We start from the raw sequence: 18708 nt of genomic DNA on the forward strand, positions 1-18708 counted from the left end.
TTAGAACGGAAAACATTTTCACATTTGAGACTAATGAGGCACACTCAGCACGGAAGAAAATCATTTCCAACACCTTCTCTAAATCATTTATTCTTGGTTCGCAAAATCCCAGAGCAGCGACGCGGGATGTCTTACTGGGACGGTACCTCCCGCAACTGCATCGAGCTTCTGCAGCGAACAAGGCTATCGAAGTGCTGGGTTTGAACTATGCATATTCCATGGATACTTTCGTCCAGTGGCAATTCGGTCGAAGTCTAGGCAGCAACCTTATTGAGGATCTGGCTGAAAGGAAAATGTACTTCGACGGTTTCTTTAGCCCCGGGCCTTATACATTCTGGCAATATTACTTTCCAGATCTTGCCCGAGTATTACGCACGGTTGGTATCTATCTAATCCCAAGATGGGTGGATACCCACTTCAAGGCTATTGAAGATTGGAATCTGGACAAGTGCGATAGAGCTCAGCAACTTCTGGCCAGGCATGAGACGCTGGCCGAAGCGGATCAGCCAGTGGTCTTCGAGCAAGCCCTCAAGTCCATGAGTGAGGTTGACTCGAAACCTGGTGCATATCCGCAACGTATGGAGGTCGCGAGTGATATGTTCGCTCATAATTCTGCCGCGTTTGAAACAAGCGGTAACACCGAGACTTACTTTTTTTATGAAATGTGCCGAAATCCTATCTGGCAGAAACGTTTACGAGAAGAGCTACTGACGTTGGAACCACAACTGAAATTCGAACAGGGGAAAAAGTACGAGATCGAAGACCTCCCTTCATCAAAGGTGGTCGACGCACTGCCAATTCTACATGCCGTTATCGTGGAAACCATGCGACTTTACCCATCTGTTCCGGGTGGCCAGCCTCGAGTAGTGCCCAGACCTTGTACGCTAGGTAGTTTCGAGAACATTCCCAAAGGGACGATCGTACAGTCATATGCCTACGCACTTCACAGGACGCCAGAAATCTTTCCAGATCCGCATCAATGGAAGCCGGAGAGATGGTTGGACGCTTCTCCGGAACAGCTGACTGTGATGAAGAAATGGTTCTGGCCGTTTAGTAGTGGTGGTAGAATGTGTATTGGCAGCAATTTCGCATATTACTGTACGTCCAATATGGTCTACGAATGTCCCCGTACTACCACTGACAGGGTCTAGCTATGAAATTTCTCGCTGCCGGCGTGTACACAAACTACACCACAACCATTCACGACCATGGTGATATGGAGCTACAGGATTCGTACCTAGCCGGACCAAATGGCCATCGGCTGGAAGTCAAATTCCATAGCAACACACATGAGGATGCTATAAGATACTGATGTTGACGAGTGTTTCGCCAAGAGCGTGGATTGTAGACTGATGAGGGTTTATTTGTGGGAAAAAGGGCTTTGCACAAAAGCTACTACATGCATGCCCTTACCATCTCATGATGAACAACTTTAGCTATAGCTAGTCAGGGGCCATTCGACTTTTGCCACAGCCTGTGTCATGAGCTCGAACCAAGAGTCCAGCTCTCCCATAGCGTGAGGCATCAGATATTTGACTTTATATGCTGTCGATTGATAAGATGATGTTTTTCTTGCGCACTTCAGTAGTAGCATACTGCATTTAACTCGAGTGCTAAGATCATAAGGTCACCAGTAGCTATACGAATCTTTTCTGTTAACTATACACTACGCGACTACATGAACAAACAACTGATCATAATACTCTGCGTGAGCCGTCTCTTAACAATAAAACTGTCATATTATCGCTTTACGGCGGTATCGAATGGATACTTGGTTTGCGTATCACTCGGTTACCACTGACTGCCTTTCTTTCTACTTCTTAACAGATAGTAATTAGCTATTGTCAATGACCATACACAACCGACTGGTGGCTTAATTTTGAATATCTTAGTCAAATTACTCATGTTAACATCTTGGAACTAGGAGATGGCTGGCCACAATCGGCTCTGACCGAACCCTGACCGACCTATGTTGAGGAGGACTACCTGTCCGCGTTGGTGATCAATGTTGAATAGCGAAAACATCATCACGATCTGACCGCGGGATCCCAAGCAATGAGAAAAACTTCGTACAGTTCAATCGTGCTCGAAGCTAGACCGTGACGGCCGAGTTCGCTAATGCATCGATAGCGTATCGGGCGGGCATCTACCCACTAGCCTCGCGATATTCCTACATTAGGTAAGTGACAATTAGCGGATTGCGCACCACACTTTTTGCTGCTGAGTGGTGTAGGCTTACATCATCGTCTACCTTGAAAGTATCAAATAAAGAAGCTTGAAAGTGGCAGCGGTGAGATAGCCTATGTACCGAGAGGTAGCTAGATTGGTTAGTTCTCTTCGGTTTTCAATTTTCGCGTGCTGTCGACCTAAGGGGAACTTGGCCAAATCTCTTCATTTCGTCTTTGCGACACTAAGTATTAGATTACACGTTCAGAATGAGAGCCGCACTTACTGGATACGGGGATGCAGGGAAATAATTTTTAGAGGAGCTATGCACAACAAACATCTCAGAATTCAGATTATGGTGAACCATGTGAGATGGCACTGGAAGCCTGGACGTCAATATTCCCGTTTATCATATTTGTAGGTAAGTCGCAAAGTGTCCAAAAACAGCAATACAATTCCAGGGTCCTTGCTAGGCGTTGCAAGTGGTCCACACCAATTTTTTCTAATAAGTACGTTGAGCAACACTGCTTGGCCGCCCTCACCACGAACTTTCCCAAGCTACAGGTTTAGCTGTATCACGCAACGGTTAGAAGCTGTTCTCGCAAACAAGGTTACACTCGTACCATCACAATGCCTCGATCGATTCCTAACTCGAATGGCTCCGGAGATCCAAAACAAGTCCCATACGGAAAGTGGGAATCATTTCCTTGGGAGGCTTTTCCCGAATACGCAGGAAGCAAATCAATTCTTTACCGTTCAGAAGATGGCAAAGTTGTTGCAGGGGCAGCAAAAGAGACTGGGACTGCCACACTGACGTACCCATGCGACGAGTTCTTTTATGTCACCGCGGGATGGATCAAACTCGCCGTTCAAGGAGGCGAAACGTTCACTCTTCAAAAAGGTGAATTCGTGTACCTCACGAAAGGGACGACTGTGGATTTTGAGTTTGGTGAAAACTTCGCCAATGTAGCCGTTTTCATAGATACTGAAAGGATCACATTGGTTTGAATGCCTGCTTAGCATTTTGCAAAAAGCAATGTCAACCACATTATGGCTGGCAGATAGCCATTGGCCGCCTGCCACAAGGCCTGAATTGAAGAGGACATAGTCGAATGGATGATTGTCAAGTGAGTGTATGTAGTCGGCTTCTTAATTCTCCCTGATCCTTTCGGAAAGCGTTATCAGAATCAGTCTTTCGAGTAGACTGCCTGGAAGGGTTGAAGACCAGTGACGCTGCCATTTCGATTCCACCACAGAACACTTCCGTCATATGAAGATCTTAATCACCAAAAGGCTCAAACATAGCACCATTCGTCGCAAACTGGCTGAAACAGGCAATATGAATTCGGACGCTTGGGGCTTTGGGATAAGGTAACCCATGCTCTTGATTTACTAGTCTGGTTTTTGATAGCTGACATTCTTACGTATCAAATTCTAGGCCTCACTAATTCACTGATCACAACAACCCTGTATCTCCTTCGCAGCTACCGTATGGACTACGCACAAGATAGAAATGGTAGCTGACTCGATGCACCGATGGTTATGTTCGTGGTCTTTGCCGGATTCCGTCGGGATAAGTCCCCCGAGCTCGCATTTTCACCCAACACAGGAAGAAAATGAGCTCAATCAAGCAAGACTAGAGAAAGGTCGTTACCAGTAAATCAAAACTTGGTATTCAGCGGTTGATGTCAATTGTGCGTCCATTTTATGAACTTCGCTGAGCCGGGGGATAGCTTCATGCATTAAGCGGGTGGTGGCGGTGGTTTACGTCTGGAAACATAAATCGTTGGCAATCAGAATGTAGCCCGTCTTACAGGCATGAAAGTTGGTGGATTTGTGTTTAGCTTTTGGTCGCAGTCGTGCGCCTACGCATCGCGTGAATGATTGTCCTTTCGGGTTTCCGCGAGTCATCACGGTCCCTTAAGCTATGAAGCAGAAGTCATCACAAGAATTGAACATGCTCGCCCGCCGATCGACGGCACTCCATAGATTGATAAATGACGTCGCTATATCGCAATCTTGCTCGGAGCCTGAATTGAAAATGGATGGATTCAGAACGCGTCATATCAGTTCCCAAGGAGGCCCTTTCTCGAGGGTAAGTCAAATCTCATTTATTATTTCTCGGGTATGAATTTTGAGACAGCATCACAACGCAACAGAGATGGGACAAAGTGCTACTTGACTGGATTCAAAACGAAGAACACAGGCAAACTTGAGCACCGGTTGCTAGGTTGATATACAAGTTCAAGTGGATATCGGTCGCATGGCGAAATAAGCTCTACAGAATTTGTCTCCGAACACGAACCAGGTAGTGCAAATTCTGTGTTACACGATTTTACCGCCTTTAATATCGTTCCGGCCATATGTAGCGATCCCTCGAGTCTTGCCTAGCGCAACAGAAATCAGAAAATCTATAGGGTATTACACAAGCTCGCATAAATTAAACCTTGCAGATATAGTGTGCTATAGCTCGAACCCATCCTCAGGTGTATACACTTCATCTAGGCTTCAGGTTGTCCCACGTAAGGAATTCTAGGGCACACCTATACAGGTTTCTACGCATCTTGAGTCCTGCCTCGATATGGAAACACTGAACATCGTCGATGTGATAATTCATAATGCTGATAATATGCTTCCATTTATTTTTTAGGTATGGTGTAGTAGCGACAGTGCACGCTAGCCTCAAATAGATACTTTGAGATCGTGTCCTATGTGTTCTACGAAGACCATTGATTTAACCCCTTAAATTCGTCATATGTGACGCGTGAGCCATCCAAGAAACCTCGACTCTGCTCGAAAGCTAGATAGAATGGATCTGCCGAAGAGCACGGGCACGCATGCTATCGCTGTCCAATAGTCTCATAAAAGCATGAAGTATTTATCCACAAGACAACCACTGCGCTAAATTGTACCGATTACGGATAAACAAACTGAGTCGGATTACGCCGGTCACGCCCGAGTAATCTCGGAAACTAGACGAATGTAGTAATAAGCACAGCCTGCCCAATGATGTGGCTTGATGAGGGGCCCAATTAGACTTCGCTTAAGCCTCGCAATCACAAAGCAAGCATTTCCCCAGCCCTCGAAACTGCACAGTACTAAGTACAATCGGGTTTAGTGTTCAAACATCTCTCGCAAAATAGCGCTTGGCAAACTGTGCTGCCAGTTTGAAATCAGCAATCGTGAAGCTATCCTTGCGAGACTCCAGTGGACGATAGGTACTGCGAACTATATTTTGTTTTGACGGCTTTATCAAAATCTCGCTGTGTGTCTGAATATGTGGCTGCATCACAATCTTGAGGGGATCTAGACCTTGAAACCCTGATTTTGCCATGACTTTATCGCGCGGAACTCAAACTTTGGAGCAATCGAGGTGGCAAAAGTTATGGCTGTCCCCAACTAGCCGACGATAATTGGAGGAGAAATGAATCTCCAGCTGGGGCTTCGGGAAGGGTTTGTGCCGACTCCACAGATATCAATACGAGCATCACGGAGGAGCGTCCACACCTTTAAGAATGCTCAAATCATCCAGCATTCATTCCTCTTCTTCATCAGCAACTTCTTCCAATTCAATTTTCCCTAAAGTATAATAAATCATGGCCGGTGACAGCGAAGCGAAGCACAAGATGGGGATTGAGAGCGATGTCGAGCAGACACCGACAAATGTGTCAGTTGGTACAGGCACCTTCGACATTGACGCCGCAAAGCTTGCGGGTGGGCACATTATCCTCTGCCTGGAGGATGGAACTTCTTGCTAACGAACGTCCAGAGATGGGTTATTCGGCCCAAATGCCTCGCGAATTCAGTATAATCGAATTGATCGCAGCAGGTTTCGCTGTTACTGCGTCTTGGATTGGCATTGCTGGTGGCTTCTCCACAGGAGTCATAACTGGTGGACCAGTTTGCCTCGTATGGGGAATGGTAATCATGCTTTTTTTCCAACTCATGGTCGCTACCAGCTTGTCTGAGCTGGTCAGTGCAATGCCCAACGCAGGCGGTCAATACTACTGGGCCATGCGCCTGGCTCCAGCGAAGTTGTCACGGATTTCAGCATATGCAACGGGATGGTTCAATCTAGCTGGTGGTGTTTGTGCAGGTGCAGCCAATGTTATCGTTCTTGGTTACATGGTGTTTGGCTGTGTGATTTTGTTCAACCCTGAATTGTGAGTACGAAATCCTTGCTTAAAGAGAACCCTTTGATCTGATGCGCAACTTCAGCACATACCACGCCTGGCAGGTTTGGTTAATGGGATTGTCCATTTACTATACCTGCGCAGTCTTCAACTTCTCCGAGAAGTCAGTAGCAGCATCGATATCCTATGGCTCGATTTTCATAGCACTTTCTGGATTGATTACTTTGATAACCCTACCTGCCAAAGCCACCGAGCATACTAGTACTGGTTTCATCTTCACCAGCACTGAGAATTTCAGCGGATGGTCAAGTAAGGGTCTGGCTTTTCTACTCGGATTAATCAATGTCAACTACGCTTTCGGATTGATCGACGCAGGCGTACATTTAGCCGAAGAAATCGTTGAGCCCGAGAAAAACGTTCCGAAAGCTCTCTACTCCACCGTTATCGTGGGCTTCGTCACTGCGTGGCCATTGACCATTGTCCTGATGTACTGCCTGGTTGACTTTGAGTCTGTTGCTACTACCGCAACGTACGTACCACTATTAGAGCTTTACCACCTCACCTTCAATAGCAAAGCGATGGCTGTGGGATTCTTGGCCCTTGTCATCTCCTCCTATGCCTGTGCCACTGTGGCGCTACAGGCATATCAAGCTCGAATCTGCTGGGCATTTTCGCGCGACCATGGGCTTCCTCTATGGCATATCTGGTCGAAAGTACACCCGAAATATTCCGTCCCACTGAACGCACATTTGCTGTGTATTTCGTTGGTCACCATCCTCGCGATTCTTCCTATTGCATCGTCAACAGCGTTCAATAGGTGAGTATCATCCCTAGCCTATATGTACCTTTCTAACATACTGATCTCATTCATAGTATGGTGACGGCTGTCATCGTCTTCCCATATCTGTCTTTCGTGACACCGGTGGCCTACTCTCTTCTTCCATCAAACAGGCATATCAAGGGTCCCTTCAACCTGGGTGTCTTTGGCACGATTGCCAGGGTTTTGACCGTCTTGTTCTGTTTGTATTCAACCGTTATTTACTGCCTTCCTTTTGTTATGCCAGTCACCGGTTCTAGTGAGATATTATGGCTCCTGCAATGATTTTGTCTTGCTAACTCTTGAATAGATATGAATTATTTCTCGGTCGTGATGGCTGTTCTGGTGGTTTTCATGGCGCTTGATTGGTTGTTCCGTGGCCGTCGCATCTTTGGACACGATGGTATCTTCAGTGCTTGAATGCGCTTTTGTAATGAGTACCAACCGCAGAAAGCGTCTCGGCTTGCGCTCTCCGCATGTCACCATGTCGTGAAGAAACACCTTGAGATTCAGACACGGTGGAGTTGAGTCAATTCCACCAAGTCAATGACTGTGTTGTGATACTTGGACATCAACTTCTGATCATGGAGACACTAGTTGGGTCAATCGTGGTCTGTTCAAAGAGGCTCTCATTGGTCGTTAAGCAACTCGAAACATTTTCAAGCAAGTATAGCTTCCTATACACAAGAGCAATCTGTGCTCTGAATACGCAAAGACGTGCATCTTTTCTAGATATGACTTCTATAGAGGTCGGCCTTTCGACACCTATTTGATGGAAATTTACTCATGCCATTATATTCGCGGAGAGTTAGCTTAAATTGCGTGCGCACTCTGCGGCTATACCACAAAGGCAATGTTGGTGAAGGTTCTCCGTCCGTTACAGAACGGTACTCACATTGGTAAGCGATAGAGAGGGTTTTGAGCATATCGGCAAGCTGAAGGTTGTGTTCAGAACCGTGTGCGCCAAAGTCATAGATCGATACAAATTATTAGGACTCTCTACGTTCTCGCAAGTTGTCTGGAACAGACTGGGTTAGTCGCAACGCTGACATCAACGACCATACATGGTACATAAACTATCTACAGCAGGTGCGGATTCATGATTCTTGTGCGTATCTCTTGTCGAAGCACAAATTTCTTGCTCAAGGCAGGACCGTGGTAATTAATATATGCCCCTTATTGGGACACTCAGGGAAAGTGTGAATTTCCACGAAGTGTGCTCACGATGACCGTCAATATATTCATGCGCACACCTTGGGCCTTTTACTAATTAAGAGCGAGTATCCATCGGAGCATGATGTAAAAGCTTTCCAAGTTTAATGATTACGTCCATTTGTAGGATCGAGGTTTCACCAGTGACTAACCATTGTGGCAACTACTAATCAGCTGATTACCGTTATTCGGTTGCCTAACAATGCTACAGTAGGCCAATGACTCTGTGGGGATATCATTGTACAGACTTCACTGCTCTCCAGGACGACTATTGAAGGCAAGGAAACCACTAGACTCATCGCGCCTTAAAGGCCACGTGCTATGTACCCACAACTTGCTGCATGATGCAGTCCACGCCCGCCCAGGATGGCAGATTGCAGTACGCCATTGATCGCGACCATATAAATATCACACGCGTATGGCGCGTTTTATGTGCGACGTGGTGCTGAGAACATTGACGGCTCCAATCTTAAGCGTCACGATGGTACCTAGACATCGTATACGTACGCTTCTGCCTCAATTTCAAGATGCAGTCCCGGCAGTCCCACATAGGGGATACCAGTACACATCCAGGTAGGCCCATGGGGCATTCTCCGCTTAATTTCCTCACACATTTTCGGGAACTGCGCGTCGACGTCGACATGATAACTTTTTATGCTGATGACATGCCTCCATTCGCACTGAGGATTGGCACTTTTCAATGCCTGCATAACATTCTCAAAGGCACGGAATACCTGGGTCTCAACATCTTTCGGAAGGACTCCGTCCGGATGCCAGCCAGATTGACCAGAAGTTCTGACGAAGTTTCCTAATGTTAAATGTATTAGCAATGGCGCATCATGGGGCGGGCTGTGAAGAAGAACCTATTCTCAATGCTTGCGAATAACCCATCCTCTTAGTGGCATCCTCACCGTAGCCGGGGTAAGAATGAAAAGTTGGTTTGTCCGACATGTCCAGGTTGTTTCGATTGCTGACAAGAAATCGGAAAACAGGGAAGTAAAGAACACGAAATATTTGGGAACTGTGCTGCTCACTCCCAACGTAGATATCAGAAAAGGAACGGTGGTGTTGCATAACAGTGGGACCGAGTATCAGGTCGATCGGATGAGTACGAGTGAGCGACGACCCACCAAAGAAGCAACCCTCGCGTTCTGTGCAGTTTAGGAAGCTGGTTTACATAAGTAATGATGGATGGCCAATCTTTGAAGTACTTATTACCGCCGTGACATAGTTAGCAACTAATGACCTGGTAGCTTGCATTTCCATGCTGATTGAAGCTACACCTCTCTTGAAGACATTCGTCTTACCCTATCGAGGGTTTTATTGAGAATTGACTTTTTTACTAATGGTATTAACATTCTAAGTATAGAAGACTCAAGAACAGGAATCTCCCGACTATCACCCATTCAGTCTAGATCTCCAGAGGGAAAAGTTGTTGGACATCCCTGTAACTCTCAAGGAAGCCTCTAACACCCGATACCTGATTTCTCCCATATTGCTCGAAGGTTCTCGAGTTTCCACTCAGGAAGGAAATCATTTCACTTCCCATGACAATCAGACAGACTGTACCTCGTAGTGCAAATCTGGAAGATTCAGGACGACACATGGTTTGGAAGCTAATCGAGCGGTAGCTAGGGAACAAATCTGTTATCTAAGTGGCGACACTAGTTAGCCTGCATTTACGCAAGCGACAAGCCCGAAAGTGGCTAACTAGTGAAGTTGAGCGTGGATTCTACCGACCTGCTCTCCTCTTGGACGTACGTCAGATCATGGGGGAAACGGCGCGCCCTTCCCACTTCGTTTTAGGCGCTGGGCGGCGGGCTGGCCAGAAGATCCGGCCACTTTCTACATTAGTCCACATTCCGACACCATCCCACCCTGCACTTCGAAAGCATCGCCCACCTATGAACTACACCCGTCGATAGTAATTGCTCACCGTTATACACTCAACTCGGGCACACATATCACCTGATACTAAACGCGAATTTAATACTGTGTGTGAAGGTCCCTTAACGAAGTCCATCCGCACAGTCGTTGCACTCAGGTTACTATGTTGCACTGGATGGTCTCTCCAAACACGCGACAGGATAACTAGAGGCATGATTCACAAACTTGTCAAGGATCCCGGCCTGCCAGTGCCAAATCCTACAAAGTCTTACTGGCAAACACCTGGCAACGAACGTTTACTCAACATACAATCACTACATCTACATGAGAAGCGAGATGTAGTGATACTCGGCTCAGGAATTACTGGATGCAGCGTGTCACATTGGCTTCTGAAAGGTTCGGATTCATTGACCATTTCCCTGATGGATGCTCGAGAAATTTGCTCCGGTGCTACCGGTCGGAATGGTGGTCGAATCAACGCTCCAGCAATTCAGAACTATGCCAAATATCGCCAGATTTTCGGACATCACACCGCTGTAGCCATTGTCAAATTTGAACTGGCTCATTTCGATGCACTCCGGTCCGTTGTGGATGAAATTGGGCCAGCTCTAGTTCATACGTCAGAGATCCGGCAAGTGTCTGCAATCGCCACCGCTTTCTCACAGCAGAAGGTTGAGGAATTGAGGCAGATGTTGGTAGACTTTGAGCAAGCACTTCCTGAATACAAGGGTGTATGGCGTATTGCGGACGAGGAGGAGATTGTGCAGGTAATTCTCCCCAGCTTGTCCGCACATACAAACTAACTTCGAAATAAGAAATATAACATCAAGAATGCCAAAGGAGCGGTGATAGGCAAGGCCGGCGCCGTCTGGCCCTATCGAATGGTCACTGGTATCTTCGAAGCCCTACTGGAGCAATATCAAGATAGGTACGCATTGGAAGCCAATACGCCGGCGCTAGGAATCTACCGAAACTCGACCTCCGAATATGCGTATTCTGTGGTAACAGCAAGAGGAATCATCCAGACGAAGCACGTGGTTCATTGCACGGAAGGGCATACCGCGCATCTTCTACCAATGCTTAGGGGTATCCTGGTGCCTCGAAGAGGCCAGATGACTGTGCAAAATCCAGGAAGCGCTTTCCCACAGCGTGGTGATTGCTCTTGGAATTTTTACCTGGACAACATGGATTACGCCACACAAAACCCAAGTACGGGTGAGTTGTTCCTAGGTGGCGGCGATGTAGTCGGTTATGGCCCGGCATTGGGCAATCCTTCCGACGCTGAGGAAGCGGTTTCAGCTCTGAGCCACCTCGGCGGGTTACTTCCAGCCGCCTTTGGCCATGAGACATGGGGAACTGAGCTCCCTGGTAAGCCGCGGGTGAAGGCATCGTGGACGGGCATCTTGTGCAACTCTCTCGATAAAGTTCCGCTTGTGGGAATGCTGCCTCAAGAAGCCCTGGATCGCCCCGCAGGCTCAAGAGACTCTGGAGAGTGGATTTCAGCGGGATACGGAGGTTATGGAATGGTGAACGCTTTTCTCTGTGGCAAAGCAGTCGCCATGATGATGCTGGGGAAAGATGACAGCTACTGGCTCCCGAATGAGTATCGCCTCACCACGACAAGACTTCATTCCTTGTATCATAAACTAGGTCAAGTTGTCGCCTCTGAGGAGAGACACCTGAAGGCACTTTTATAATCTTCAACCTGGAAATAAGACCAAAAGATCTGAAAAATTTTGACAAATGGTATTCCTGATCCTAAGACTGCATTAGACCCGTCGGTGGTTGCTGTATTGGTTTTATTCCTCGCATGAGCCAACCTGCGCCGTTTCCATGGAGTTCTGGGTTGGGGCTTGTACCAACAGCGTCCAATCATCTCGAAAAAGGGACACGGTATAAACCGAGTCGAGTGATGAACGTAAGTGCTTCAACGTTAAACCTTCGATGCGCGTTGGTAGACAGCGTCCGTCTGATCCCGATAATTAACAAGGATGACGTGGGTACTTGGAAGTTTTCGACTGCAAACCCGCATTACAGCTAGGATAGGAAAGAGGCGGTTGAATCGGTGGATACACTACTAACCGAGTCTATGTGGTTTAAGGGCACGCCATTGTATTCCCTGGCCATGGAATACCTCTACATGCAACCCGTCGTGTCAACAATAATTTCAAACCCAGTTGCGAAGTTTTCCATTTCTTTTCAGATCTGTACATGCTCAACCAGCTCACTTCGAAAATATGTCTGGAGATCTTTCTGTCAAACTTACCGCGCCTAACGGCGTCGAGTACATACAGCCGCAAGGCCTATTCATCAACAATGAATGGGTCGCCGCCAAATCCGGTGAAAAGATTCAGTCTCTATACCCCGCGTACGTTGGGTCTTGCACATATCAAGTTTGCGCTGTTCTATGCTGACATTAGTTACGAAGTGATGGGAGTGTGATCACAGAAGTCCACGCCGCGGGTGTTGAGGATGTGGACGCAGCCGTTAAGGTAGCTCGAGCTGCGTTCAATGGCCCTTGGAGAGAGACTGGTGGCACAGCGAGAGGCGCTTTGTTATATAAGCTAGTGGAGCTTATTGAACGTGATCGCAAGGTTCTGGCGACCATTGAAGCCTGGGATAATGGTATGATGTTATCCGAGAGGTTTGTATGCATGTTAAATGGCTTGGAAGCTAATCGTGATACATCAAGGCAAGCCATATAGTGCTGCGTACTCTGGTGATCTCGATGAACTGATGTCGGTACTCAAGTACTATGCTGGCTGGGCGGATAAGAACTCAAGTCAAGGTAAGGCTGCTATCCTCTAGCTGTGTATACCCTATAGCTGATGGTGTGCAGTTATCGAAACCACTCCTGCCAAGTTCACTTATACCATCGCTGAACCTATCGGAGTCTGTGGACAAATCATTCCATGGAACTATCCCCTAGGTATGGCATCCTGGAAACTTGGACCAGCGCTAGCGGCTGGGAATGTTGTCATTATGAAAGCCGCCGAACAGACGCCATTGTCTATATTATACTTAGCCAATCTTGTGAAAGAGGCTGGATTCCCACCTGGTGTTGTCAACATTATTAATGGCTACGGTAAAGTGGCAGGTAATGCTCTAGCCGCCCACTTAGATGTTGATAAAATTGCCTTTACTGGTTCTACTGCTACAGGTAAGGAGATCATGAAGGCTGCAGCTACAAACCTAAAGAATATAACGGTCGAGACTGGAGGGAAGTCGCCTTTGATCATATTCGAGGATGCTAAACTCGACGCTGCTGTGAAGTACGGTCACTATGGGATTATGGGTAATTCTGGTCAGATCTGCACTGCGAACAGCCGTATTTTTGTTCACGAAGAGGTCTATGACAACTTCATTGAGCTGTTCAAGAAGAAAACACTTGAAACATCAGTTCTCGGTGATCCATTTGACGAGAAGACTTTCCAAGGACCGCAGGTCAGCAAGGCCCAGCATGAGCGTATCTTGTCCTACGTCCAATCAGCCAAGGACGAAGGAGCGAAGTTAGAGCTAGGTGGTGAGGACGGATCTGCAGATTTCGGTGGTAAGGGATACTATATCAAGCCAACCATCTTTTCAAACGTCACCGAAGATATGACGGTTTACAAAGAGGAGATATTTGGTCCTTTTGCAGTCATCAAGTCATTCAAGACAGACGAGGAGGCAATCCGTATGGCGAATGGCACCACTTATGGTTTGGCAGCTTCTCTGTTCACTGAGAATATCAGCCGAGCACATCGAGTCTCGCGGAAGTTGGAAGCAGGCAGTAAGTCATATTCCTCATATAATACGCGCTAGGTACTTTGTTAACAGCAGCAGTGGTTTGGATTAACAGCAGCAATGGGTCCGATTATCGCGTGCCCTTTGGAGGTGTTAAGCAGTCTGGCATAGGTCGAGAGTGTGGTGAACTTGGAATCAAGGCCTACACCAACTATAAATCAGTCTTACTCCAGCTAGATTATTAGGTTTATCCTTAGCCATTCTTTTCATCCATGCTCTTTCGAAGTGGCTATGCAAGATGTTAGACCACGAAATGTATCCTCACTCGAATCTACTGCGAATTTGTAATCCTTAAAATGTTGGGACATGCTACGTTCTCTCCTATGGCAACTTATCAAGCTCACAAGAAGCACTCCAATGAGTGTCGAAACTGAACTACAACCTAGAAAAGGTGTAGAAGGCATGGCAGTCAAAGATTCGGGGCCAATACAGAAAGGGCGATCAAAGTAATATTGCTCAAATTAGTCACAGGAGAAATCTACCTTAGTGCATTGAAACTTTGGCGATAGAAAAAAGCACCTTTAAAGCACAGTGAATCTTGAAGCCTATTATCCAAAGCACAACTCGAGCACAGTATCTGAAACATATATGGAAGAACAGCATACCAAGTCCTGATGTATCAATCCTACAGATCTTCAGATTTGAATGCCTATAATGCTGATTTCACCCTTTGAGCGTCGCCAATGATGAGTTCTGCAGCACGCTCTGCTAAGGCGAGGACAGTGACCATGGGGTTCACTGTTGTCACGAATGGAAAGACACTTGCGTCAGCAACCCTCAACTTCTTAACACCGCGAACCTTCAGTTGAGAGCTCACAACAGCCATCGGGTCGTTGTTAAGATCTCCCATTTTCGCAGTACCGCAAGGATGATAGACAGTGTTTGAGACTTTCCGTCCGTATTCGCAAAGCTGTTCGGCTGTCTTGATATTTGGCCCTGGGGCAATCTCACGTTTCAGATGCTCTTTGAATGGAGATTGTTGAGCCATTCTCCGTGATTGTTCAAGCAAGAACAGGTTTGTTGCCTTATCGTAACCTTCCTCATCCGAGAAATATCGTTGATCAAGGACCGGCTTTTCTTTGGGATTGGATGATTTCAGGGTGATACTACCTACGGATAGTGGCCGAGGAGTGTTTGGAATAACACAGAACGCTGCGTTTGGAGTTTCGTAGCCCATGGACTTTGTGTACATATCGAATGGATATGTAAACATATGAAACATGCAGTCCATAGTATTTCCATCATCTCCACGAGCGTCGAACTGCTCCCTGCGCAGTGTCATGGTAACCTCAGAGCCTGAAATGACTGTCTCCTCAGGCACAGTCTCATTCATCTCCCACATATACATGGTTTCGCAATGATCCTGTAGATTTTGACCTACACCGGGGATGTCGCGGACCACTGGGATCCCAATCTCCTGGAGGTGCTTGCGAGGGCCAAGTCCAGACAACATCATGAGTCTTGGAGAATCAATTGAGCCTGCACTCAGAACCACCTCGTCTCGCGCAAATATCTGCAAACGCTCTCCACTCTTTGTTGTGGCTTCGACTCCTACAGCAGTATGGCCCTCCGTGATAATCCTACTCACCCAGCTGTGAACCAGAATCGTAAGATTAGGCGCTTTGACGTCTCCATCCAGAATTGGATGAATATAGGCAACACTGGCACTGCTGCGGTGATTGTCTGAGGGCGTGTAGGCGACGTTGATGAAACCAACTCCGGAACTTAGGTTGCCTGTTCTGACGATCTCTTTGTTGAAATCCTCAACAACGGGTATATTGAACAGCTTTGAGCAAGCTTCCACCCAATCTTTATTTACCTGGCTGCGATGTTGTGGAGCCACCGGAACGATGTTTGTGCGCAATTTTCGGACCAGTCGACACATGAGTTCGAAGCTCCATCCTCTAACACCCGCAGCCTCCCATCTTCTCATGTCGTACTCAACGGGATGGAAGGCGATAGATCCATTGTGACTCGAGCAACCCCCAAGTAGCTTCGCACGTGAATGAAGAATATTGCTATTGCCTACATTGACAATGTAAGTTTTCGGTTTGAATCAGCTGTCTGACGATATCGAGAACACTAACCATTTGGCTGGACCACTGAATAGTAAGAATAATCCATATCTGAGCCCCAAAGGTCGACTAAGTTTTTGAGGTTGAGTACAGTCTCATTTTTGTGTTCGCTACCACCACCCTCAATAACGAGGATTCTCTTGTCAGGTAAGCTTTCTGCCAATCTGGCAGCGATAACACATCCAGCTGTGCCACCACCAACGATAATGTAGTCGTATTTGGTGTTGCCCAATGGCAGAGACTCAACGATCGTCGAGGACATGATTATTGATGGTTGGTCTGAGTGTGGAGGCTAAAGATCAAAGTTGAGAGAAGAGAGTAGTGCTGCTACAAATTCACTGCAGGTAAATATAATGCAAAGCAAAGACGCCGAGCTTGTTCAATAAAAGGCAGGAATTACTAGAGTGGTTGGCAACGCGAGGCGCTAGCACATATTACCCAAAAGGGCCGGATAGCGACGCTTAGCTGGCGGAGAACACTGGAGCCGAGGATTGTGCCGTACGAAAGATCGACAAGGTTGTCAACCCGACGACCCACGTTCAGTCTCGAAAGCATTTTGAGTTAGAGTCGTGATACCGTACTTCCATTCCCCAAAGAAAAGATTCCTGTGGATCATAAGTGTAGCACAGTGCTCTGTTGGTCGCTCGACCCCACACATTTGTCGGCCCATCCGGACTTGGGAAAAGCTTTCCTTGATCTCCAGGGACTTTTGAGACGGATTAATTCAGGTGTCCGAACAAGGATTTCCCGAAAAGCTAGACCTCGAGTCGCTGAAAGCCCTAGACCTACATAAGGCCAAACTCCAAGTAGCAAGCACTGTTAAGTGGGTAAGCTCAGTCGAATGGATCAGCTGATAGACGGGTGGTCTAGTACGAATTATTGGCGGGCCTCGCCTTGAACTGATAGATTGCGGAGAGAATGAATAGATTATGGCTCGCTTCCAATGCGCCAAGCTTACCGTGCGAGAAAAAAGCCTTGCACTTAACAGCGAGTGACCACCAACAATGAGAATCACAATTGGAATAAGTGGGAAGAGCCAATACCTATTGCTTTGATGTTAGCTCGAAGCTTTCTGTCGTTTATGTCTTTTGTTCCAATTCGTTATGCTTGAAGTGTAATAGTAGCGACTGTGCGGCGATCACGATCGGGATGGGGAACAATGCTCCCGAAACCCATGCTTATGTCAAGTGCCGCAAGCTGCGTCAAGACAGATTGAATAGTACGTTGAGTAGGCATCCAGCTGCAAAGATAAATCGTTTTCAGCATGCTCCAGGTCAAAAGTTTCCCACTGCTAGTCCTACATCTTATCAACTCAATCAAAACAGCAAAGAGTCCATGGTTGGCCTTGATGAAATACCAGAATCTTTTCTATTAGCAAAATGAAACTAGTATTGGTGCACGCTTCCGCTTTTGATGATAGTAATCACAATGAGAATCACAATGATTGTCAAAAGTAGCCTGGAAGAAGGCTCTATGACGCCCCGACTATTTTCCTCGATGGGATAATTGTAGCGACAGAAAATAATTCAACTGGACCTAGTATGTGGGTATATTAGGTATAGTAAATACTAGATCGATCCTGAACTCTAGCTAAAGTTCTTGTATCTCGCGAAAAGAGACATTATCTCATCTAGGGCACCATACCACTACGTTACTTATGATGCCTACGCTGAGATGCTCTCAACCTTTTTCAGTGTTGCTAGTGGAAATTGTCGAATAGCACTGGTCCCGAGCATAGACTATCTCTAAGACTTTCAACCTGGGCCAGTGGCCTTGATCGCGATACCACTAGTACTCATGTGGTGGCAGAGAGGCATCTCAGCCGACACAGCAGGTGCTGTTCTTCAGATGAGAAGGATATTTCTCAGTGTACGATGTGATATACTCTGACTGCCCAAATTTTCATACTTTCGCCCTTAGATGCCTTCTAGTCGAGAGACGGTCAGCTACAGCGAGAATCATCGCTAGAACTGAGATACCACTGGTGTAGAAGATCAGCGGGTCCAGAGATGAAAGTCAACCTTTTTTGTTGTGGCCTGCACAACGCCATCAGGCACAAGAAATCCCGCAGTCGGTGCACCTGTAAGATAGACAATGGTCCGTCCAGATGTCGCCAGACTTATGGTCATCACTTGTGCAGTGAAATTCTGCCTACTTGCTACCACAGTCCAGAAATTGACGAAAAAGGTCCTCGTTTGCTGCGCCGTGAAGTTTAACAAAGAGGATCAGGCTCGCTAGTTCCTTTATAAATGGTCTGAGACCTAGAAGGCTTACGACGTATAACAACGAAAAACCAAGTACAGCTTTTCTCGTGCTCATGTGGTCGCAGATAATTCCAGATACCAGGCGACCTAAAATCGTGGATATACTGAAGATCGCAGCCAGGGACGAGCTGACTATGGAGAAGAAAGCCTTTGATCTTGCAATCAGGGGTACAAAGTACTGTGGAATAAGCCGGTGAAGAGTTGGATGACCCCATAGAAGCATAAGGCAGTAAATGGTAATTTTCGAAGTAACGCTGAAGTGCTGGCACGCGAGACGGGCTTCCGGAGAGAGGTATACGCTCCGGTATAAGAATCGCTGCCAGTATTGCTGTACTGAAACCAGTAGACTGAGGATGCGAAAAATCCAA

The 18708-nt window shown here is 46.9% G+C and overlaps 5 protein-coding genes across 5 annotated transcripts; 3 read left to right on the forward strand and 2 right to left on the reverse strand.

Moving 5' to 3' along the window:
• Positions 1-218: 218 nt before the first annotated feature.
• LTR84_005780 (uncharacterized protein) lies at positions 219-1312 on the forward strand (the record flags this gene model as incomplete). The annotated part of the gene is made up of 2 exons (XM_064849345.1): positions 219-1098; positions 1152-1312. The coding sequence occupies 2 exons, from the start codon at positions 219-221 to the stop codon at positions 1310-1312; spliced, it is 1041 nt and encodes a 346-aa protein (XP_064704048.1).
• A 7504-nt stretch (positions 1313-8816) lies between these two features.
• LTR84_005782 (uncharacterized protein) lies at positions 8817-9279 on the reverse strand (the record flags this gene model as incomplete). Its single annotated transcript, XM_064849346.1, has 2 exons — positions 8817-9136; positions 9192-9279. 2 exons carry the CDS (start codon positions 9277-9279, stop codon positions 8817-8819), a joined length of 408 nt encoding a protein of 135 aa, XP_064704049.1.
• A 1148-nt stretch (positions 9280-10427) lies between these two features.
• Positions 10428-11912, forward strand: LTR84_005783 (uncharacterized protein; the record flags this gene model as incomplete). Its single annotated transcript, XM_064849347.1, has 2 exons — positions 10428-10982; positions 11031-11912. 2 exons carry the CDS (start codon positions 10428-10430, stop codon positions 11910-11912), a joined length of 1437 nt encoding a protein of 478 aa, XP_064704050.1.
• Positions 11913-12951: 1039 nt separating this feature from the next.
• LTR84_005784 (uncharacterized protein) lies at positions 12952-14019 on the forward strand (the record flags this gene model as incomplete). The annotated part of the gene is made up of 2 exons (XM_064849348.1): positions 12952-12957; positions 13078-14019. 2 exons carry the CDS (start codon positions 12952-12954, stop codon positions 14017-14019), a joined length of 948 nt encoding a protein of 315 aa, XP_064704051.1.
• A 631-nt stretch (positions 14020-14650) lies between these two features.
• On the reverse strand, positions 14651-16338 carry LTR84_005785 (uncharacterized protein; the record flags this gene model as incomplete). Its single annotated transcript, XM_064849349.1, has 2 exons — positions 14651-16026; positions 16089-16338. 2 exons carry the CDS (start codon positions 16336-16338, stop codon positions 14651-14653), a joined length of 1626 nt encoding a protein of 541 aa, XP_064704052.1.
• Positions 16339-18708: the final 2370 nt, after the last annotated feature.

The sequence above is a fragment of the Exophiala bonariae genome (assembly GCF_035927105.1).
Source record: "Exophiala bonariae strain CCFEE 5792 chromosome Unknown scaffold_21, whole genome shotgun sequence".
Classification (NCBI taxonomy): domain Eukaryota; kingdom Fungi; phylum Ascomycota; class Eurotiomycetes; order Chaetothyriales; family Herpotrichiellaceae; genus Exophiala; species Exophiala bonariae.